The sequence below is a fragment of the Choristoneura fumiferana genome, chromosome 23 (genome assembly GCF_025370935.1).
Source record: "Choristoneura fumiferana chromosome 23, NRCan_CFum_1, whole genome shotgun sequence".
Classification (NCBI taxonomy): Eukaryota; Metazoa; Arthropoda; class Insecta; order Lepidoptera; family Tortricidae; genus Choristoneura; species Choristoneura fumiferana.
In genome coordinates, this window is record NC_133494.1 from 5,491,110 (window position 1) to 5,515,264 (window position 24,155).

Genomic DNA, 24,155 nt, shown 5'->3' on the forward strand with positions numbered 1-24,155 from the left:
TGCATCTCCGTGCGAGTAGGAATTACCTAATTGACCAGCCAAGTTCGTTAACGCGGCAATCGCAAGGACGAGCTAACATGAAGCTGAAGCAGAACAATAACATCGAATTTAGTAAATGCGTCCGCGTGTGAACCAAATCTTTAGTTCACCAAACAACTTCTTACAGAACATTTGGCTTGCAAAAAGATTCGGCGCACAGTGAGCAACGGGTTTTTTCGGACGATGCTCTTATTACAGAAAAGAGATTGTCTTTTTGTTTTTTTTTTAGTTCAATTACTATGTTTATATTAAATCAGAGTAACATAGCTTTCGTTATCAGTTTAACTGTCACAACTGCCGCTGTTATTGGTGTTTTGATTTATTTGTTTGAAGCAGAAACATCTGCAGCACGTACGTATTTAAAATATTATTCATCTATGATAATTCGCTACACCAAATATGGATGGAGTTAAATAAGTTACACATTTACCGGTTTCCACAAAAGCGTACAACTTGTTGTACGAGTGACAATTAGGGTCTCCCCAAACCTATCGACGGCTAAAAGCAGCGTTTCCACCAGAGATGTATTACGAGGATGTGTTGCGAGGTAGGTACCTATAATAATATGTTTTTCATTTAACCAATAGAAACGCTTCATTTACCTCGCCTCGCTCCGATCAGCTGTTTCCACCAGAGATGTGCTGTGCGAGGATGTGTAAATGAAGAGTTTCTATTGGTTAATGAAAAACACATTCCTCGCAATACATCCTCGCACATTATTGGTGCATGGAAACGCTGCTTCAGACGATCAAAAAACTTTCCGCGTCGATAGATGTAAGGAGACCCTAACTAAACTATACAATGAGATGGGTGATTTTCATGTCACAACTAAACTTTTCGTTGGATGTCCACCAACGAGATTGACAGATAACCTAGTCAAAGCCGCGGGTTCACGGTGGATGCAGGCCGCTTCTAACAGAAGCAACTGGAGGTCGTATATGATATGAGGGAGGCCTATGTCCAACAGTGGACGTCCTATGGCTGATATGATATGATGATGATGATGATTAATGAAACCCTTATAATAAAATCATTATTATCTTATAGGTAACGTAATATATCCCATCCCATTCGCCATATTTCCGTATAAAGCGTAGAAATTAATTATATTCTACTTGTTACTGCTTTTATCTGGAGATGAGACAGTTAACGTTGTGCTTATGATCTTTGAACTCAACTAATCAGGGCAGTTACCTACGCAGGAACATACAATCTAAACTCGAATTAGGTACCTAGAAATGCCTACGAAGAAAGATATACTTCCTATGGACCCCTTTACAAGTCAAGGTTAAAGTTATAATTGGATCATACCAGAAAAAAACCGCACAAAAACGGCAAAAACGCGTAAAATCCTTTCGCATTACTAAGTAGGCAATCTCAACTGACCGCACGAACTAAGTATACAGTCGCAACTCCAAAACAAAGCAATCAATGACGGACAAGACTTTTTGCATTTATTAGTTCCTTTATCAGTTTATTCGCATATTGCCGTGTGTTATGTTCATTTTGAGTCGCGCCTCGGGCCGTGCTGTGTGTATTGTATGGAGCCAGTGTGGAATACTAAGTACAGTCAAATAACGGTTCCCAGCGGACCAGCGAGTGGGTAACTCGTGAAACTTTCATATGACATCTCGCGTCCGAAGATGAAGTTGGAATCCTGTTTTCTCGTGGCAGGTATGACCGGTTGCAATTATTATTCCGAAAACTATTTCTTTTTGGCATACTGAATGCAAAAGTAAGTGACAACGGCGGCTGCAATGTGGTCGAAACGTCGAGGTAATTTTAGGAATGAATTGACGTGATTAAGTTCTGAAAAATATTAGATGAGTGAGAATCACAAAAGTTTTAAAACATTATAATAGTTTGAATTAAAATGCACTTGGTACACTGTATACCTATTTCGTATACCTACGTACCTATCCTTTTCTCGGTAAGTTGTTTGTCTTTTAAATCGTAGATCTAAGTTATAATCATAATACAGTACCTAACTACTTAACCTACTCACCTAGCCTATGATAGCTTTTAATTGTGATCCTTGCACCGAGGAAAACGTGATCGATTCTAACGAGAAAACATTGATAGTCAGCATGAGCTACCCGCACATCAGCATAACTAATTAAGTATTTATACCTACTTATCCTTACCATACTTTAATGCTAACGTGAATGCAATAAAATTAGGTACCTAGGTATATATTTATAATATGTTTTTATTACCAATACTCTCTATTTGTTCCATTCCAAATGATACATTTGATTTTATTTTAAACATTGCTACTTACTTTATGATATCACAGTTCCATGGGACGAATTATAATTATTCATATTATTCATTTTTAATAGTCAATCATTTACCCTCAAAATTAAAAATATAGGTAATAGATGTTTTTGTGGAGGTACTATACCATTCTACTCTTTTTTTTATTTAACCGATGCCTTCAGTGTATCTTTAACCGACTTCAAAAAAAGGAGGAGGTTATAAATTCGGTCGTTTTTTCTTATGTTTGTTACCTCAGAACTCCGACGTTTATGAACCGATTTGAAAAAAATTTTTTTCGTTCGTCTAGGAATGCTTTCAATTAGGTCCCATAAGCACCAAATCAGGATCTGATGATGGATCGAGGGAACTCTTCAAATATTATAGGAACGCCTATGATAATTTTGATATATTTCGGAGTAACTCGTGCATTTGCTCTTGAAAATCATCATTCGGTGACGTGGAACTGATGATGAAGACCAAATTTGACCAATGGAGCGACTACTCAATAACAAGTACTTCACGGGTTGAATTTCAATTACTTCAACACAGTTGCTAAGCAATTTAAGCTCATCGTAATGCATATGGTGAAATGGAACGGGTGACGATGCACCAGGACTCCTCAATAATGAACGTTTCTGCATCGAAAAAAGCAATTTTTGGTAAAAGGTGACTAGCAGTTGACATTAAACTATTGTATCTTAGATCTTTTATGCTAATAAACGTGAAAAAAAGTGTTTTAACAAAAAATCGAACGGACTACAAAAAACCATGACGATTATAGGTCCACTCCTGCTGGCTCGTGCTGAGGCACCGAACTTCAGACTGGTTAGAAAAATATTTTTATGGTTTTTTATAGTCAGTTCTATTTCTTTTACTATTAATTATTTATTCCGTTTATTCCTAAGTGTTAGTTCCTATTTTCATTTGTTTTGAATCTGCCGCGTTTTATTTAACTATTCATAAATCAAAGGCATAAAAATGTACCTACTTACGAACAAAACGCTCTACTGCCACTTTGACATAAAGTGACAGGACAAATAAGATTATAATCTTGCTATGTTGAAAAGATCCTGAAAAGACAAGTACTTGTTAAATGCTATTGATCATTTTAATATTTCCGGTTACATAATTGATATCAACATTTGGTGCTATTTAACACCGATTTTAATGAGAAGTTTTATCACTAAAAATGTGATGATGTTGTTATGATAATCTATCTATGGGTCAATGTACTATAGGCGTCCGAAACCGACCAGCCGAAGGGCGAAGCGAGACTATTATTCCATAATTAGGATGACGTGATTTCTAGGGTACATACTTTAACCTCGAGCTTGTTGAATTTATCAAATTATCCACTGCTTTTGCCTCACAAGTTTTCGAAATATTTGTAACAAAGACAAACTTCTTAAACCTTTACGTGTTTGAAGACTTTGAAGAAGATTCTTTGATTTTTCAGTTATCATAATGGGTGAAGCACAAGAATTTAATTTGGAGTCTTGGATGAAAGATCTGCCAGAACAGCTTAAAGATATACCATTTATATATCTTGCAATACCAGGTATTTCTTATTTACTTGTTTAAATGATCTTATATGAAATGTACTTACTACAATTTTTTTTAGTTATTTTTGGGTTTGATTGAGTAACATAATAATTATAATTAATGTTACAGTTTTACCTTAATCTGAATATGGGAGATTAATCACTAAATCTTGAAAACTGCACAATTCTGCGTTAACCAATTTATTACTTTATTATTAACAGTTATAGAGAGGTTTTCAGTTTGTCAACTATACAATGGAATAAATCGGAAAAATTAAAAGTGGTAAAGATCATTTTATTATTTCCAGTATTACTTAGTAAAAAATGTAGTACTTTAATTCATAAACGGCGGGCTGCTGGGGAGCAGATGCAAAGCGTTTTGTGCGGGATTTGGGCTGTCGGCTCAGACAAAAAGGGGAGGACCCTCGCTCCGAGTCATTTCTGGTGCAAAGGCTGTCCATAGCCTATTCAACGTGGTAATGCTGTGAGCGCTATGGGCACTTTTGCACTGGGAATGACTAGGGGCGAGCTATTTAACTAAGTTATTTCTGTAATAATTGCTTTTAAATAAAATGTAAAAACAATAAACTTATGAAATTCATAAATCTACAGTCAAGACCATTTATAGCAACATTATATTTAAACCAAATTTACCTTAAAGGTATAACATTGACTTGTTGCAAGCTTTGTTACTTGTATGAAACTAGCTGATTCCTGTGACTTAGTCTGTGAATAATTCATAAATCTCTATACCAAGGGTTGGCAATAGGAGGACCGCGATCCGGACCGCGGAAGACCTAGCCTAGGACCACCAAGTGTCTAGCCCATCAATGTCACTTTTCACACTAATTTACCTTCTTAGCTACTTATTTTGTATAGTGTATACAGAACTTATTTGCATAAAAAAAAATGGAATATTACTAATTGCACATCTAATAAATAAGTGCCTATCAATTTATTCTTATCCTTTATATACTTTTGTACATCAATTAAATTATTACAATACAAATAAACTAAATGTTTAGCAAAACTAGTACTGCAGATAATTCTAAAATATACATCAATCTACAATATACAAAAAACTACAATTGCATCAAAAATACTGACTGCTCAGCAAAAAATACTCACTGCACAGCAACTTAACTAGAGCGTGCGTAGATGATACTCATTGTCATAGCGAAATAACTTTTATTGACAATTTGGCACCGGAAAATTAGGTACAACGACGAGCAGAGCGAGGAGGAGCGTTAGGTACAATTGCGACCACAATGCGCGAGCCGTGCAACCCCCCCACCGCGCCCTAGTAGGGGCCAAATTATTTCCTAAATAAATAAGGTTCTGGCGCTTCGCCGGCCGCTGTCGCGGCGCGCTCGCTTTGCTCGCTCGGCTCGCGCGTTGTGGTCGTAATTGTACCTAACGCTCCTTCTCGCTCCACTCGTCGTCGTACCTAATTTTCCGATGCCAAATTGACAGTAAAAGTTATTTTGCTATGAGAATGAGTATCAGCTACGCACGCTCTAGTTAATTTGCTGTGGAGTCAGTATTTTTGCTGTGCAGTCAGTATGTTTGATATGATTATAGTATTTTTGAATAGTTTGTGTTGATGTATATTTTTTAATTATCTGCAGTAGGTACTTACTAGTTTTTCTAAACATTTAGTTTATTTGCATTGAAATAATTTAATTGATGTACAAAGGTATATAAATGATGAGAATAAATTGATAGACAATTATTTATTTGATGTGCAATTAATAATATTCCAATAAATAATAATATGATATGTCAAATAAAATGATGTTTCATTTATGTAAACTGCTATGCGTTATATGAAAATAAGTTAGATTTAAATAAAAAAACTGACACAGGTGTTTTATACTTACTAGGAGATTCCAATCTTTGTACCGTGAAACATGTACTTTTAACTTAATAAATATTTTTCATTTTTTTAATCTAAATCTTGTATACAAATTCAAATCATTTATTCAGTAAATAGGCCGCAATGGGCACTTTTACACGTCATTTTTTAAACTACTAGCACTTTCGGAAATACCATCATCATTGCCAAGAAGAATGCGCCGCAAGAAACTTGGCAGTCATTTTTTCAAAATAAAATAATTACAAATAAAATACTTAAAAACTACAGTATACAATTAAAGATAAAATTACAAAATAATTATAATAATATTAATACAGGGATGTATGGGGTCCCTTAGTTACAAAACTAAATACACACAAAAACACAAGCTGAAACATGGATGCACAGAAAAACCAGAAAAATAGACCAGCGCGGGGATCGAACCCAGGTCCTCAGCAATCCGTGCTGCGTGCTATTCCCCTACACTACCACTGGACACCAAAAAGTACTCTTACAAAACTAAACACTAAACACTAAATTTAAGTGCAAGCATGGATTGGTTGCAAACACTTAAATCCCTACTTCCCTACTAATATTATAAATGCGAAAGTAACTCTGTCTGTCTGTCTGTCTGTCTGTCTGTCTGTCTGTCTGTCTGTCTGTTACCCTTTCACGTCGAAACTACTGAACCGATTTTGATGAAATTTGGTATATAGGTAGTTTGAACCCCAAGGATCAACATAGGATACCTTTTGTTCCGGTAGAGGGCGCCACCGCGCGATAACCTAGATCCGCGCAGACGTAGTCGCGGGCATAAGCTAGTAATAATATATAATAACCATATTAGTCCCTCTATAGTCATGTTAAATGGTCTTGACTGTCTTTATGTAAGTAGCGTAGTATTTTAAATTTGATATAGTCTAGTATGGTATACCTACTGTTAAACCTAAAGGGGCTTCTAAACAGGCTACATTTTCACTGCAACTTGTGGCCGGCCATTATTTGCATCGGCGTACGGTATCAGTGAAAGACGGCCGTAGTTGCTGGCCACAAATTGCAGTAAAATATGGCCCCTTAGGGCCATATTGTCTAACATGCTGATGTTCGGGATTGCATTTACAATATCTTTCTTTTTTTCTACAATATTTTCTTTCACAAAAAGAAGTAGTAAAAGCAATTGTGATTCTAAGGGGCTGTTTCACTATCCATTGATTAGTGTTAACTGACGGTTAAATGTGATGCTGTCTCCATCTATTCGAACAAAACAAATAGAGACGGCATCACATTTAACCGTCAGTTAACACTAATCAATGGATGCTGAAACAGCCCCTAAGTGTGTTAGACAATAAGGCTTCTATTATTAACATAACTATTGCAATTTATTCTAGGCAGTCATGATTCAATGACATATGGCATCAATCGATCAAGCGGGCTGGCCCCTGATGCAGAGCCTATCATGCACAGACTGTACCCTCTGTTCCGAGGTACGATCTTACGCTGGACCATAACGCAGGCCCTAGATACCATGCAGCAACTTCACATTGGCATTAGGTACAACATTAATGTAACAAAAAAAAATTATCACAAATTCACAATGCTTTAACTTGCGATTACGAAAAGCGAAAAGTATCATATGTCAAAAATATCACGTAGTTTTCAAAATTTCAATCAAATCAATCAATTGGTGTCAAGTGTCCCATGATATTTATTTATTTGACTAAATTGTTAAATAAATTGCATCATTAAAAATGTGCGAGTTAATGGACAAAGGTTCCGATTTTTCCTTTGGAGGTACCTACAAACCCCTAAAAAATCTGAAAAAATAAAACTGTATATTAAGAATTTTATATGTTAACTAATAACAAATTACCATAATAAGAAATGTACTGCAAGGCTTGGCATTGCCTTTTCGGGTTGCATAACTCTATACTGCTACATTATAATGACATGTAAAAGCTTATAAGTACATTTTATAATTATTTGCAAACATAATAGCTGATAGTTAGTTGCATATATTAAAGTCACGCATTTAAAATGTCCTTTATCTTACTTGCATTAATGGTAATAATAGACTGCTTATCATTTGGTATACAAGTTTATAATTATTATAATTGATATTTAAATAAAGCACAGCAAATAATTGCACTGAGGTTGAAGGCCTTGTCAGACTAGACGCATTCTGTATCCTGTAGATTGGTCAAATCTAAATATACGTAATATTTAATGTAGGTACTTAGCACTAACCATTTTATGGACTCTGTCTGAAATAACTAATTTGAATTTGTTTACGGTCTACATAATGTTTATAGACTGTAGTTTGACCGGACTGCAGGATGCAGAACACATCCAGTGTGACAAGGCATAGGTTAAAGGCAAAATATCTGTATTCAATTTAGGCTGTAACAAGTATAATTATTAAATAAGATACACAATTATTGGACCCTTGTGGCAATAATAACTAAGGCCGTGTTCAAACCAAACTGACTGTAAGCCGCCGAATGTGAGCAGGCTCACTGTGATAACGTAATAACGTATTGTCGGTTAGATGTGAACGAAAAAGTGAATATGTATGGAAATATAATAAACTGCGTAACGTCGGCGGCTGCCAGTCAGTTTGGTTTGAACTTTGAACACGGCCTAATTGACATAATTGTAATGAAAATGAGGGTAGTTTTTCGCCGCCGATGGCCGCGCTAAATAGCCAAGCTGCAAGCGCCCTAACGCGCAGTTCACGGTTGGCTTTCGTTCTGTTTGATAAGGAACATCGGTTCGAAACATGTCCGGCATACCTCGACTACTAATACGTGAATGACCTGTGTCAAGCATTTATTGAATTTGGTATCCCATCTTAGGCCTCTAGGTTGGCAACGCATCTGCAATACCCCTGGTGTTGCAGATGTTTATGGGCGGTGGTGATCTCTTACCATCAGGAGACCCACTTGCTCGAATAAAAAAAATCTATTACCAGTTTTGAAAAAAAAAACTGTTGAGAAAAAACTGGCAAGATAATCAACAAGGTAGGTATATAGGTCGTCAAAGATGTGAGTATGTTTGTATGGTATGATGATTTTATTATCTTATCTTTAATGACATAATTCACATTAATATAACTAACTGAAAGACTAGGAAATAATTACACTAAATAATCTACCTACCATACAGACAGTTAGTGCCTTCTGTAGCCAGACCAAAACATACTCTTACCATACCATCACAGTTGTTTGATGTCCCAGAATTGTCCGTGCCGGTAAATAGTGTCACCCGCAGTTGGTTATATTTTTTTTTTTTCAGATACTTTGACCTAAGACTGACTACCAAGACCAACTCCGATCAATTCTTCTTCACCCACGGCCTGTATGCCGGAGAGATATCAACGGCCCTAGAGCAAGTCAAGCAGTTCGTTGACACCCACCCTGGAGAGGTAATAAGTACTTTTGATCACCCAGAATAGGGTTCCGTAGCCATTACGAAAAAATCAAGTAATATTTTTCTAAGGATTTCGTATTGTGTACGGAATTTTCCAAGTTTAGGTATGTTTTATACCTTACGCTGCTATTTACCCTTAAATTACTAATAATTCTCAAGCAATCTTAGCCGCTATTTTTTTTTATTTGAGCACTGTCGGCGTGACTGATATATATATATATATTTTTTTTATGTAGCCTGTTTTATGTCCCACTGCTGGGCAAAGGCCTCCCCTTTTCTCCGCCACTCTTCCCTGTCCTGGGCATGCACCTGCCAATCGAGCTGAAAAGCGCTCAGGTCGTCGTTACTGATATATATAATCATGCCAAATTACAGCTTTCTAGTACTAACGGTCTCTGAGCTTAGCCGCGGACAGACACGCAGACAGACAGACGGACAGACATGGCGAAACTATAAGGGTTCCTAGTTGAATACGGAACCCTAAAAACTTGCCTTAGGCAGCGTTTCCACCAGAAATGTGCGAGGTTATGTTGCGAGGAATGTGTTTTTCATTAACCAATAGAAACACTCTTTACCTATCTTCGCACAGCACATCTCTAGTGCAAGGAAACAGCTGAGCGGAGCGAGGCGAAAAACACATTCCTCGCAACATCCTCGCACATCTCTGGTAGAGACGCAGCCTTATACTCGTAGACTAAAAATGAGCTGTTCTGTGCGAGTGTCGCTGTACGTAATCACGAGCATTAATTTAGGACCGACATAAGATCGAATATCATTTTGTACGTCAATTCAAAGGATTTTTTCACGAAATGGATCCCAAACGCTCGTGGCCGTACGATCGCGACTAACTGCCCCCAAAATACACCCAATCTTCACATATCATCTGTGCTGAAGTTTATTAATATGGCGGACAAGTTTTTTTTTGCTTGTATAGGTTACATCACCTATTTGTTTTGTGTGACTTTCCGTAATTTCACTCTCCTGTGGCCCGGCGGAAGACCAGTGCTGGTTTTCAACCAGCGATATGCTGAGCCGGGACCTTTTTATAGCGGCAACATTTCTTATTGTTATTTTTACTAATTATGTGTCATTGCTGTTATAAATAAATTATTTTCTTTCTTTCTTTCTTTCTTATTGTTATCTATCAGTATAGGTACATACATAGTAAAACAAGCCCCTGGGCTCGATAGCCCGATGGCTTATCTACATAAAAAAATATGATTGATTTTTTGGAGCCTTTTTGTATTTTTTATTTCAACTCCAAATTTGTTACTTTTACGGGTATCCCATGAAACCATATCGTAAATACAAACTGAGCTGCTTAGTAGCGACATCTCTTGTCTGGGTGAGCGGTTAGTTCCGAAAGAATGAGACGTCTGTCGACGCAACATAGATGTCGCTAGTACTGCTGCTTAAATAGCATAGTAGAAATAAACAACCTGAGATATGTATGTATAGGAAAAAATCGTGTCTAGATTCCTGTCCTGCAATGGTGTAGGGGTTATAGCACGCAGCACGGAATGCTGAGGAGCTGGGTTCGATTCCCAGTGCTGGTCTCTTTTTCTGGTTTTTCTGTGCATCCATGTCTCAGTTTGTATTTACGATAACATTTTTTGTTTAAAAATGATCACCAAATCAGATACTTATTTGAGACAGCTAATTTATAACCAGGAATAAAAGCTTGTTTATAACCAGACCCCATCTTCCCCAGCCCTGAGCCACAGATAATGGGCCCTTATCTGCTGACTCGCCTATAACCTTTGGGTTCATTAAAACAAGTATTTGCCTTTGTTTGTACCACAATATCTATTTATATTTCAGGTAGTAATCCTCGACTGCCAGCACTTCTATAACTTCACGCCGGTAGACCACCAGCGTCTAATGCGGTACTTACTGAATCTGTTTGGAGCCAAACTTGTCCCGAGGCAGCTGGATCTGCGCAGTGTCACGCTGAACTCGCTCAACAGGTTGCGTCAACAGGTCAGTCGTACAGTCACCTCCATTAATGCCACAGCCGAGTGTGCAAAAATATCTGACGCGACCTATCGGCCTTAGAAATAGAGTCGTGTCAGATATTTACACATGCACGCTTTGTTGTGTCAGATATTTGTTGCTGGTACAGTCAGCTGCAGAGAAAGGGTATACGCCCCTTTAGAGGCGGTAAGTATGGATACCCTCTCATCTGACCACTTCGTGAACTTTGTCAATACGAAAGAATACTTACGTTTGTTTACCACTGGTAGTAAAATCTTCTGGTGGTCCTTTCAGAGTGCTGAGGACTGCACTAACACAGTTTTATTTTTTAGAAAAGTTTATTTAATAATCATTAACCTTTTCGCCGCCACGTCAAATATAAAAGACATCACCCATACGCCAGACTTCTATATTGCAATGCCTAAAATTTAACCTTAACGCAATTGAACGAAGGTTGCTTTTGCATTAAAGTAATGGACGTAGTAGTATGGACGTATGGAATGGTAGTAGGTTGTTGGCGTCGCACCTGCGGTGCGTCTATATGAGTCGTTGGCGGCCACATGTTAATAGAGGAATACGAGCCTGGGCTTCTGAAAATACGGCCTATGCATTTCATGACGGAACGATTCCACCTAAGTTCCTTGCGTCCCTGCGTGACCATTTTAAACTGAGCGGGTGGTATGGAATCCTATTTAAAAAAAAACAACGAAATTCTGGAAGTTTATGTGCTTGTTATTCTTTCACGCTAAAAGACCGGTAGAATTGGGATGAAATTTGGTATGTAGATAACTGAATTTCAGAAATAGCACATATTAAGGCTATTTTTTTCAATATTTCAATGGATTAATAAATAAATAATAATAAATATCATGGGACACTTGACACCAATTGACCTAGTCCCAAACTAAGCAAAGCGTAGGTACTATGGGTACTAGCAGGCAACGGATAAATATACTTATATAAATATAAATACATACTTAAATACATATTAAACATCCAAGACCCGAGAACAAACATTCGTATCATTCATGCAAATATCTGCCCCGGCCGGAAATCGAACCCGGGATTGAGATATACGCATGTTAAATCTTTCTCTAGCGGTAAGTATATATATATATGTACATGAAATTTCTGAGTGTACAGTCAGCAGCAAAAGTTAAGGAGCAGTGGACACACCCTCTTATTACCTTAGCCATGAAGTCGTGTATAGATAATTTTGAGCTTTACAACTGCTCTTCTACTTCTGCTGCTGACTGTACATCGTATACCGCAAATGAAAACCACTTCACGAATGATTTTACCATAGGAATTTGTTCACGCGAGTGAAGATTAATATCAGTTGAAATTAATTGATTAAATTAACTTGATTGGACAGATAAATGCAGTAAGTGATAAACCTACTAATCCCATAGCCAGTTCCCACATGAATTCAGATTTTATTTTTCCAGATCATCGTAGTATACCGCAACCAATCGGTGTATGCAACGAGTGAATTCTGGCAGCCACAGACGATGCCGTCTCCGTGGCCCCAGCAGGACCGCACAGAAGGACTCGTCAGATATCTGGAGAACATCAAACGAAACCCCGGCTCTGGCTTCGTCCACCAAGCTGTACTTACGCCGACATCTTCCTTCATTGTGCTAAGGTGTGTTTTATGTCAAGTTACAGGGCCCACAGACGCTACTAAAGATCCTAAGCTGCATGTCCGATTTATCATAAATTCTTACGCCACACACACGCTACAGTTTATCGTAGCGATCTTCATTTAATTTCAGCGGTTGTGGGTTTAAATTATAGCCCTAATTCATCCGTTCCAGTTGATCTATTCGAATTTTTATACTGTTCTGTTCGACGGTACAGTTTTAAAAAATCATACAAAACTGTACAATTTTCTCACAAACACGATACAATAAACGGTAACAATCGAACGGTGCAATCTGATCGTTAGGATTTTTCGTAGAGTCCGTGGGCCTTATTATATGCAAGTTCTAGTCGGTATTTGTTATCAGCTATCTGGAAAGCATCAAGTGAACGGTTTAGTGCACCAAGGGATGCACCTATTAGTCTAAGATCCGAACTTGAAAAGATCTTCACCGGTCTGATAATAGAATGAAATGTATTTTATAATAAATTTAGTATTTTAGAAAATATATTAGAAATGGATTTTCTAAAAATATCCTAACTAACTAACTAATTTGGCTCAGGGACCCAAAGAGGGTCTTGGCCTCCGAAACGAGAGCACGCCATCTGTCCCGATCGTGCGCAGCCTCTTGCCAATCCTGGACAGGCTATTTTAATTATTATTATAATAATAATAATAATAATTAAATTCATTTATTCAAGTAACATTACGACTCATTTGTTAAACAATTTATCTTAACCTATGTTAGTAAAAATACAATAAATAAAATAAAATAAAAGATAAATAAAAACAAAATTAAATTCATGAAAATAATTCTTATTTAACCATCCCACTAGAGATTTTTATATACGGGCAGTGCTCGCGATCATGTTCAGGACGCCGTTGTTGCGCACCAGTCTTGCGCATGGTGGAGTAAAAACAGTTTCACGAACATTGCGCTACAGAACCGTGGCAAACAATACCCTGAACGCATTATTATAAACACGGAGGGCACTGTATGATTTTTGAGTGTTACCTATGCACGTTTAGAAAGGGTACAATATGCTCTGAAAAGATGATCTTGACGTCACTCTGATAATAGAATGAAATAATAAATTTAGTATTTTAGAAAATATATTAGAAATGGATTTTCTAAAAATATCCTAACTAACTCTTTGGCTCAGGGACCAATGGCCTAGATAAAACCTAGCAGCCAATCACAGGCTATTTTAATTATTAAAAAATGATTTTTTAATAAATTTTTGTTGCATCATCGAGATAATAAGAAATTTTTATATTAACTTAAAGTATAAAACCTATAAAATATGTTGACGTTGGGTTTGCTATTGTTTACCTGGACGAACTACTGGGTTGCCAGGTATAAATTCAAATAGTTATATCGATGCCCGTTACTTTCACTTGATTAGATAATAGAACAAATTGTATATCAACGTAAGCGCTGTTTTATTGTGAACACGTTGCTATAGGGTTGTCTGCATTTAATTAAAAATCATTAAAAAAAAAAATTTGCCTGTCTAGGATTTTTTAGCAAAATTATTTCTAATATATTTTCTAAAATACTAAATTTATTATAAAAATACATTTCATCCTATTATCAGACCGGTGAAGATCTTTTCAAGTTCGGATCTTCTACTATATGCTTACATTTTCCTTCATGCTGAATTAAATATTTAATGCTACAAGTTCTAATTGCCTTCTTCAGGCTACTTAACTCTTGCAGCCGCCGTTGTCGTGGCGATAGTAGTATCGTACTTACAGAATCCAAAATTTTCTGAAATCGCAATATTTTAGACTATCGCCATTATTAATATAATGAATTAAATTCGGGTTTTGCTCGCGTGCTTTGATTTTACTGACTTTTATCGATATTTTGTCGTCTCGTGATCATGTCGCATGCAACTGTCCCGAAATATCGATTTTCAGTAAAATCAAGGTACGCGGAACAAAACCCGAATTTAATTCATAACATTTCTGAAATCGATTATGAAACATATCGTCAATTCCGGAAAAATTTTAGGCGCTCAATATTGTTTTTCGTTCTGTTGGTAGATTCACAAGTTTTACTTTAAGGTATTGGAACCAAGCTATTTTGATTTTATTTCTCATGTTACGACTGCATAGAAATAGCTTTCCGATTCGAAAGCCTAACTAAGTATTTGATATTAAACAGCGATCCTGTAAAATTCCAGGTGGACGTCAAGCCTCCGAGCAAAATGCGCCGCTCCGGTGGTTAAAGAGGTGCTTCCGAAGTTGGCGGAGTTCTCTCCGGGCCCGCCCGTCGACCACAGCGGCCGCACTCCCGTCAACGTCGTCATTGCTGACTTCGTCGACATGGCAGACGCCATCTTCCCACGCACCATCATTGGCCTCAACGCGAAACTCTTGCGCAACAGAGACATAGTCTACCATAACTACGGCTGAGACCGATCTCAAAACTTGTACCTGCTTGTTTATGATAAGTTTTATTTTTAAGATCTACCGTTTTCTGTGATATTTCCTAAGCGTAATAATACCAGAATCGATTCGCATAGTTTATTTTTTGAACAATGTCATCGAATATTGATTCAGTGATCACTTGCTGCCTTATGTTGTACAATAAATTTATTTTATAAATATGACGCTTTTACACGTAGATACGGCTACCTTTTCCGAAGTAGTTACATAGAAGTTTTCCCGAACACGTTATTACAAAATTCGTCCAGTTTTATTCTTTTACACAAGTCGTTGAATGACCACTTATGCTTGCTGGTTCCGCCGTCGCTTCTATCATCGAGAGGCGCGAACAGCTTGTCAGATAATTCGTCTGATATTTCAATAATTCTACAAATTTTATCCAAACGAGCCAAATCATCTAGTGAATAAGTCAAATCTGTGATATTTATAATCTGGGATTTTTTCTCAAGCATTTGAAACGAATTTTCCGAGCCCGACACACTGACACTGTCCAACTTATCATAAATATCTTGTTTACTTCTGTACGTATCATTGTTGCTTACTGTGGTCACAGTATTAACAGGACTGTCACATAGAGATGTCATTTCAGACACAATCTTGATTGAATCATGAGAATTACTTCCTTCTTCTTCTTCTTCGTCTTCATTTCTAGTGATGTTTTGATATGCTGTTTCACAGTAGTCACCTGCATGTGAAGGAACCATATCATCCTTGTTGGTGTTAGTTTCGAATTTAGTGTCTTCATTAACATGTTCCACTAGAACAATATTTCGCTGCTTCAGCTTCTCGTCAACAATTTCGATTTTGGATAGCCTTCTATTTAACAGGTCAGCAGTTACTACTTTAACACTTTCCGGATCTACGGTTTCAGAATCGTTCGTGTTACATTGTTTGAGCAATTCTGTAAATTTTTCAACCTCTACATTTAAGTTTGAAGATGTAATGAAACGTTTCGGATCTTCACTCACAATGTGAATTACTTCTTGGTCATTATAATTTTCATTAATGTCATCATTATCATCGAAAATACTGCTATTTACATTACTAGTACTACTTAGATTTTCTTCTAATTTATTAACCATATTAGAGATCTGTATTTTGTTCTTTGTATGATTTGGTTTTTGAATGTTTTCCCTCGAAATGTTGTTATTACTTCTATTTGTATTCTTAGAATTAAAAGGAATGTTATTATTTTCACAGGTTTGATAAATTTTCCGTAGAACATTGAGCCCGGCTAAATTTCCAGCTTTATTACCAATAGGCGAATCTACTTTAGGCAATTCTTTGTTAGAATCTTCGTTTAAAGATATATTTAGTGACTCTGTTTCTTTATTAGATATAGCAGATGTATTGGTGTATTTAATTTGTTCACTTACTTCATTGCTATTTTCATAATTACCTGTAACTGACTTTCTAACATGGTCTTTAGTAGATTTTTCTTCTACTTCCGTTTTTTCTTGCAATGGACTATTATTTCCATTAAGAGATAAGTAATTGTGTAAATTCTCGTTTTCCGTTGTATCTTTAGATTTCCTAGTTGTCAGAGAAGGTAAACAAGAGCTTGAAATTGTTTTTTCAATCGCTTTTGACGGTCTTCTCATTGGTAGAGTACATACATTTACGTTTGAATATCCTCTTTCGGCTATCCCCCTAGGAGAACTTTTTGTTACTAATCCAGATGAATTGGTATTTGGACATCCTTTTTCATTTATCCCTCTTGAATGACTATCAACTCTCGTCTCAGATGAGTGAGCGTTAATTTTTTCTTTCCCAGTAAAACTTGTTAAAGGACTTCGTAGTGTTATGCCAGATGAATGTGCCTTCAAATTATCTTTCCCTTTGGAAGAACTATTATTCAAATAGTCCATGTCAGTTAACTCCTTTGAAGGTTTCTTTGTTGTTCTTTTAGATAAATCAGTGTTTGAATTTCCTTTCTGAGTTGTCAGTTTTGAAACATTTCCTGTGTTAGTCCGCAATGAAGAAGTTTTTAAATTATCTTCTTCGATTGCTCCTTTTCGAGAATTTCTAATTGTAGATGCATATAAACGATCGCTTGAATTTTCATTCCCTGTCGTCCCCTTTGAAGGACATTTTATAGCCATCCTTGGTGATTTGGTGTTAACGTTTTTTTTATCTGTTATTTCTTCTGCAGGTCTTACGGTAATTTCAAGTGAACGATTATTTAAATTTTCGCTTGCGGTTATTTCTTTCGCAGAACTTGTTATCGTCAACACTAAAGGATGAGTGTTTGAATTTTTTAGCTCGGTCATTTCTTTTGAGGGACTATTGTTTTCCAAAATAGGTTCATATTTTTTAGAACTCGGTTTTTTTAACAGGTCTTCAGTGATTTCAACCATCCGGGAAAATTCTTGTTTGACCGAGTCCAAACGTTCTTGCGCTTTAACACGTTCATGATAGATATGTTTAATGACTTCACTATTTTCGGATACGGTAATCTTGTCCTGTACCGAACTGGATTTTCCAAATTTATCAATGAAAGTCCTGAGTGTATTTGTGTGGTCGTAAATGGCACTTCGATTTCTTAAATTACTAGCTTCGGATACGTACGGCGATAAAGGTCTATGCATTGGCCGTGAGAATGATCTGACTTCACAAGATTCACAAGGACTTAGCGAACTTTTGGTAATCGAATCAACAGTAGCGTGTTTCTTGTTATCCCTTTGCTCATGATTCGTCTTCCAAAATATAGGTCTTACGTACGTCATTTTTGTTATAGGCGTAGAAATTAAAGAGTATTGTCTCTCCGAGTGCAGAATCGTGTCGACGACACGGCATGCGTACGAAAATTCGTTCTCATACCAGCAAATGAGTTTGAAGAAGTTGGGTCTCAGTTGTAGACTCGAGTCGACGTCTACAGTACAAGAATGACTATCTCCGATAAAGTCCGAGGACACCGCTTGTTCTTTAGATACTTGTATTACATCTTGCAAGATTGGATCTTTTACTTTTTCTATGCATTCAGTGATCTCCTTTATAGTGGTGCTCTTATTTAACCTGTGAAACATATTATTTTTATCACAACGCTTAAAAAATAGACAAAAGTGACACCTCGACTACTGCAGGATAAGTGTATACAATTCAAGTTATTTGAAAATGTGACAAAACAAGAGCAGCTCAGCTTTCCGAGTACCTAGCATCCACCCTTGCATTTAAAGCGCCATGGTCACAGACATCCTGTATAGTCGATCTAGAAATTCCTTTACCACCTTAAGATTCAACATTGTCGTTTCTACGGGTAAAATATTAAAGACTATTATCATTTCTTAGTCAATGTTACAATATCACCCTTTTTTCTCCTGATATAGGAAGGAACTAAAATATGGTTCGGCACATTTTTGGTCGGCTATACAGTCAACCAACATAGTTCCCAGGCTATCCTAAAGCGTCGCTGTTTGTAGGTATCTTTTGTTCGTGATTTTTAGTTTTTATTTGGGATTATTATTAGCTTAATTTTATTAGTCATTTAATGGGATTAAATGACTGATAACATAAAGCTAATAATAATAAGCCATAGGTACTAATATTATAAATGCGAAAGTGTGTGTTTGTATATTTGTATGTTCTTTTATATTTGTGCACGCTTTGTTGTGTCAGATATTTGTTGCTGGTGACTGTACCACAGAACTTTGCCATTGCGACATTTACTTTGATTTTTACGCTTCATTATCAGTGCAGTAACATCTACTTCTTTAAATCTAAGTATATAATATCATTGATCAAAGTATTACTCGTGAATCTCTATTGGGTATTGATATATCAAGTTTTTTTTTTTACCAAACAGGAGTAGAATCAAGGGGGTGACACTATTTTGCGGCCCGGATGCTCAGGCCTGGAATATCTGTTTTCCTTAAATGTACAATTCTCATAAGGTCTGCGTTTTCGAAATGTTAGCACTTCTATTTTGTCGGCTTTCTCAAAATGTCTGCTATTTAAAATTTGCACAATCTCAGAAAGTCGTCTATTCGTAATGTTTACATTCCTATAATATTAGCGTTACCTTAAATTCTCCTTTTCCGTTATGTTCACTTTTTTATATAGGCTGTCGTCTTATTTATCATGTTAGATTAGATGTTTGTTTTCCCATAATGTCTGCTTTATTTTCAAAGGATTTTGGCTTTAAAATGATAAAGATATTTTAAGTGAATGTTGCATGTTCTGGTGTTCATGATTGCAGACATTTTGGGAATAAGACTTTTCTGAAATGCCAAAATTGTAAGATGGCGCATATTTTGAGGTTGCAGACATTTTGGGAATAAGCACTTTCTGAAAAGCGAACATTATACGAAAACGGTCTTTCTTGGAAAAGCAGTCGTTTTAGGAAAAGTACATTTGAGGAAAACGGACATTTCAGGCCTGAGCCGGCCCGGATAATACCGTCCCTGTTTTTATGGGCATGATGATGGACATGAGTTTCTATGGGTGTGTACACGAAAAACAGGGTCGGTCTTTCCATATCGATATTATCCGGGCCGGTTAATAGTGTCACCCAATCAAGGCATTACTTGACGTATACAATTACCTGATGCAGAGGTCGAGCACAGAGACATTGACGATGGGCACACGGAAGGCGAGCCCGGCGAGCTTGTCCCGCACGGCCGGGATGATCCTGCCCAGGGCTTTGCACGCGCCCGTCGCCGCAGGGATTATGTTCTGGTGTATACTGCGGTGATCCCGCCAGTGCTGGACATATAACATTGATATTTCAGAAAACCCTAGTGTTTCGACCCATATATATATATAGCCTCGCTGATCGCGGGTTTTGGAACCTCTGAGTTTTCATGAGCTTTTCGGTGAAAAAAAATATTGTGAGTATACCGATATACACCTGGGCACCTGACCAAATACTTAATATAAAAATAAACGTTATTCGTGTGAGGGATTCAAACTTCTGAACTCGTACTATTACTTATTCACTAAACGCAACTACTTAGCTTATATCTAAAATATTATATATAAAATTCCGCAATTTTGGAACTCACCTTCCCGCGTATGCAGAGTCCGTCGAGCGGCTTGAGCGAAGGCGTCATGGCGTGTATGCTCGTGACGAAGCCTTCGCCGACGCCGAAAGCGTCCTGCAGCAGCTTTATGATCGGCGCCAGGCAGTACAGAGTGCTCGACGTGCATGATACCACCTTCACATCTGCACAACCACGGAATAGAACAAAACTTGAGGAAATGTCATATCTGAAACTCTAGAATTAAACAGTTACCAACACCAATATGTGACAACATAGCGTGTATAAATATCTGATACGACCTGTTTCTAGGGCCGCTAGGACGTGTCAGATATTTCTGAACGCTCCGCTGTGGGAAATATTAATGCAGGTGACAGTACCGAAATAGTGTCGTCGGAAATGCGAAGATGCGTTTTCACACACACTTTGAAATCATATCGGTTATTGGTCGAAGTTTCTATTCGTTAAAAATAATTAGAACAACGGTAGATTGTTGATAGTATTCCATACAGGTATGCACTTAAATTAAAATTGCACACGTGCTGCCACCTGGCGTGTGGTGCTCAGTTAAAACTTATTTATGATCAGCGTGTCTGTGCCTATGTGAAAATAATATGCCCATTAATAGCAGCAGCGAAAAGGCAACATTTATTCTGGAAACACGTATTATTAGTTTGTAGAAACAAAGGACGATCACCTGAACTGATTCTGTCTTGGTTGACGCCCAGGATGAGCATGGGCACGTCAGAACTGGGCGCCGTCACCAACACACGCCTGACGCCGTCACTGGCCAGGTGCCCCTGGTAATGTAAAGACGAAAATCAACCGCTTAAATTTTCTCAACCTCGTATCTGGTGGCCACATTAAATTGCTTTAGAATCATCTTTAATAAGTATGATAGTGTTGATTTGTTGTATACAGTTCGTGTAGATACGAGGTTGAGAAAGTACCTACATGGACGAAATGTCACGTTAGGCCCCAAAAGTTTCCTTCACATTATTCCCATAAGTTGGTTACCTATGCATTTAATTTGCTCCAAGAACGCTATATTTTCTACTTTATCCAGCACTAGCCTACCTACATCTTGACAAGGGCAGTAGTAAAAAAATCGAATCACTAATCCAGGCCACCCATACCTCAGTCTTTTTCGATGTTACGTGATATTCGATAAAGAGTTACCTACTGTTTTGTATTGTTTGTATTATAAAGAAAATTTTAACCTACCGATGCTTTCTCCATGTTCGTGAACATTCCAGAAGCTTCTATCACGTATTGCACGTCAGCCTTCTGCCAGGGGATATCGCACGGTGCTTTTTGATGAAATACCATGATTGAATGATCTGAAAGAACTGACTGACTAAGATATAGACAGCAAGGAAGTAGAACCAATAATCATATACAACGACCAAACCAGACGACCAGATGGCCTAGTGGTTAGAGAACCTGACTACGAAGCTTGAGGTCCCGGGTCCGATTCCCGTATCGGGGCAGATATTTGTATGAAAAATACGAATGTTTGTTCTCGGGTCTTGGGTGTTTAATATGTATTTAAGTATGTATCTATATTTATATAATTATATTTATCCGTTGCTTAATACCCATAACACAAGCTTTGCTAAGCTTACTTTAGGACTAGGTCAATTGGTGTGAATTGTCCCGTTATATTTATTTATTTATTTATATCCCCCTCTCGCTCGTTTCAGCCAAATATAATCTCTCTCCTAAAACATACTAAAGGCATGAAAAACATCAAACGTCATCAATGCATCAAGCGTCTGGAGTGTTATTTAGTACTCTAAATATTTTTGCACTGACAGCTAGACTTGTACTGTACCTACCCCAATCTACGTCGATATATTATTATTAAGCCAATTTCATCACTGGAAGTGGTTAAAACTTATATGCGTATTGAAGACACGTGCCCATTTCATATATTTTATAGGATTCAGTATCTTACACTTATTCGGCCAAAAAAACATAAGTACCGTTAATTTTGATTACGTTGTCCTCATATGAAATGTTTCCTTTGTATTTTCCATGCGTAGAGTCAAATTTGATCAAATAGCAGATGTATGGTAGTTCTATAGCTGGGTCATTGATTGCTGCAACCTGTAATATAAATCCGAAAGCAATGTCTTAATTAGCAAGGGAATGCTGTGCCTCAACTTAGCTAATAAATTGAGTTATTATTCATGAAAAAAAAAACTGATAAGCCCCCAGTAGAGTAGCCCCGAAAAAAATTCTGCTAGAGCAGGTAAGGTTGGTAATAGTAGTGAGAAGCTGATAAGTTATAATAAAATTATTATGGATTGCGTTTTTTCATCAAGATTCTTACTTCTATATCTGGATGCTGACAGCAAGTCCTAAATATAACTCTGCCAATGCGGCCAAAGCCGTTTATTCCAACATTGATAACCATTCCTGATAGTATTGCACAAGATAATTTAACAGATTTTTCGCTATAAAACTTTAATATTGTTGTGCAGAACAGCAGACGTCATATTTTGAAAATACCGCTTGCTTTTAGCCAACAGCACAGACAGACAAATGTTAAAATGGCAATAATGTCTTTCTAAAAAGTATGGTGTTACCATGTCATCTTTAGGGATGTACTAAACCGGTATGTATCGGTTAATATCCAAATTAATTACACATGATCAAATAATAGTTTCATGAAAAGAGAAGAATGAATTTAATAAATTAATTAAATCCAAAATACAATCCAAATACAAAATACAATTTTGAATTAAAAAAAACTCGACCGCAATTATCGGTGTGTGTAGTTTCTTTAGTTTTCAAAGATTAACTAATGACAGTCAAACAGACAGTCTTAAGCTTAACAATTTTGTTCACTTATGTTGAAGGTAAAAGAGTATTAAAAACAAATCCACCATTAATATTATTAAGATTAATAACTTAAAAACAAAAACGAGGGATAAAAGTGTTCTCTGTACAATCTAAAGTAAATATACAAACTATTTTAAATGAAACAAATAAATATCATGGGACACTTGACACTAATGAGGGCTATCGTTTTTTGCCTCACTAGATGGCGCACTGTTGCGTGAGGTTTTTAAGTATGGCTTTCAAAGTCTGTTATTACGGGCGTGAAAACAAAGTTTAGATTAAAATCATATTTAATACACCTTAAAACCATACCATAAAAATATCGAGCATGTCACAGTGTTGCATAGTCCCCGTTTTGTTCGGAAAGAAGTTTCCGAAAGACAAAACTGTCTCAAAACACAGACATTCATTGCCCCGGAACGCATATTTGCCATAATTAATTTCAGATATTGCAAAATATTGACAACATTATTCTAATTATAAATAAACCCGCGTAGCTCACCCAAAAACTATGAGATTTGACATTTTGGAGACCTCACGCTACACTAGCGCCTCTAGCGGCGAATTCATACGCGATAGCCCTCATTGACCTAGTCCCAAACTAAATAAAGCTTGTACTATGGATACTAGGCATAGGCAACGGATAAACATACTTATATTGATAAATACATACCTAGGTTCTTAAATACATATTATTAAACATCCATGACCCGAGAACAAACATTCGTGTTATTGATGAAAATATCTGCCCCGGCCGGAAATCGAACCCGGGACCTCAAGCTTCGTAGTCAGGTTCTCTAACCACTTGGCCATCCGGTCGTCACTGATTAATACTGACGATGGGGTATTTTAGAGTGGCGACCGCGAACTGGAAGACGCTGTGTGGAAGGAAAGGCCTCCTATACATACATACACTAAATTATGAACTGAATTCAACAAGCAAGACTGAAGGTACCAGGTGTTAGTCTAACAAATACACAACACAACCGTTCACTGTGCTACCAGGTGTTAGACTAACACTTGGTTGCTCTGAAGATGAGCTCTGGTTGAGTTTGAAACGCATCAGTGTAGTATGGTGGTGGGTGGTTATATAGATGAGTTTGTGTGATTTGTGTAAGTTCTTACAGTGTGGGTGGAGGGTG

At 37.0% G+C, this 24,155-nt stretch overlaps 2 protein-coding genes across 3 annotated transcripts; one reads left to right on the top strand and one right to left on the bottom strand.

The window, feature by feature from the left end:
• Positions 1 to 1,555: 1,555 nt before the first annotated feature.
• Positions 1,556 to 15,341, top strand: LOC141440970 (PI-PLC X domain-containing protein 3). Of its 2 annotated transcripts, none has more exons than XM_074105566.1 (7): positions 1,556 to 1,713; positions 3,755 to 3,856; positions 7,083 to 7,245; positions 8,986 to 9,115; positions 10,942 to 11,100; positions 12,543 to 12,739; positions 14,926 to 15,341. In XM_074105566.1, exons 1-7 carry the CDS (start codon positions 1,683 to 1,685, stop codon positions 15,155 to 15,157), a joined length of 1,014 nt encoding a protein of 337 aa, XP_073961667.1. In that variant the 5' UTR covers positions 1,556 to 1,682; the 3' UTR covers positions 15,158 to 15,341. The 2 variants fall into 2 exon arrangements, with proteins under 2 accessions (XP_073961667.1, XP_073961668.1); XM_074105567.1 differs by lacking the exon at positions 1,556 to 1,713 and adding an exon at positions 3,414 to 3,608.
• A 41-nt stretch (positions 15,342 to 15,382) lies between these two features.
• LOC141440965 (uncharacterized) lies at positions 15,383 to 22,654 on the bottom strand. Its single transcript, XM_074105560.1, has 7 exons — positions 22,502 to 22,654; positions 22,152 to 22,275; positions 21,391 to 21,506; positions 20,864 to 20,966; positions 20,191 to 20,351; positions 19,731 to 19,891; positions 15,383 to 18,205 (listed from the first exon to the last, which is right to left on the bottom strand). The coding sequence occupies exons 1-7, from the start codon at positions 22,583 to 22,585 to the stop codon at positions 15,394 to 15,396; spliced, it is 3,561 nt and encodes a 1,186-aa protein (XP_073961661.1). The 5' UTR covers positions 22,586 to 22,654; the 3' UTR covers positions 15,383 to 15,393.
• Between the last annotated feature and the right edge of the window lie 1,501 nt (positions 22,655 to 24,155).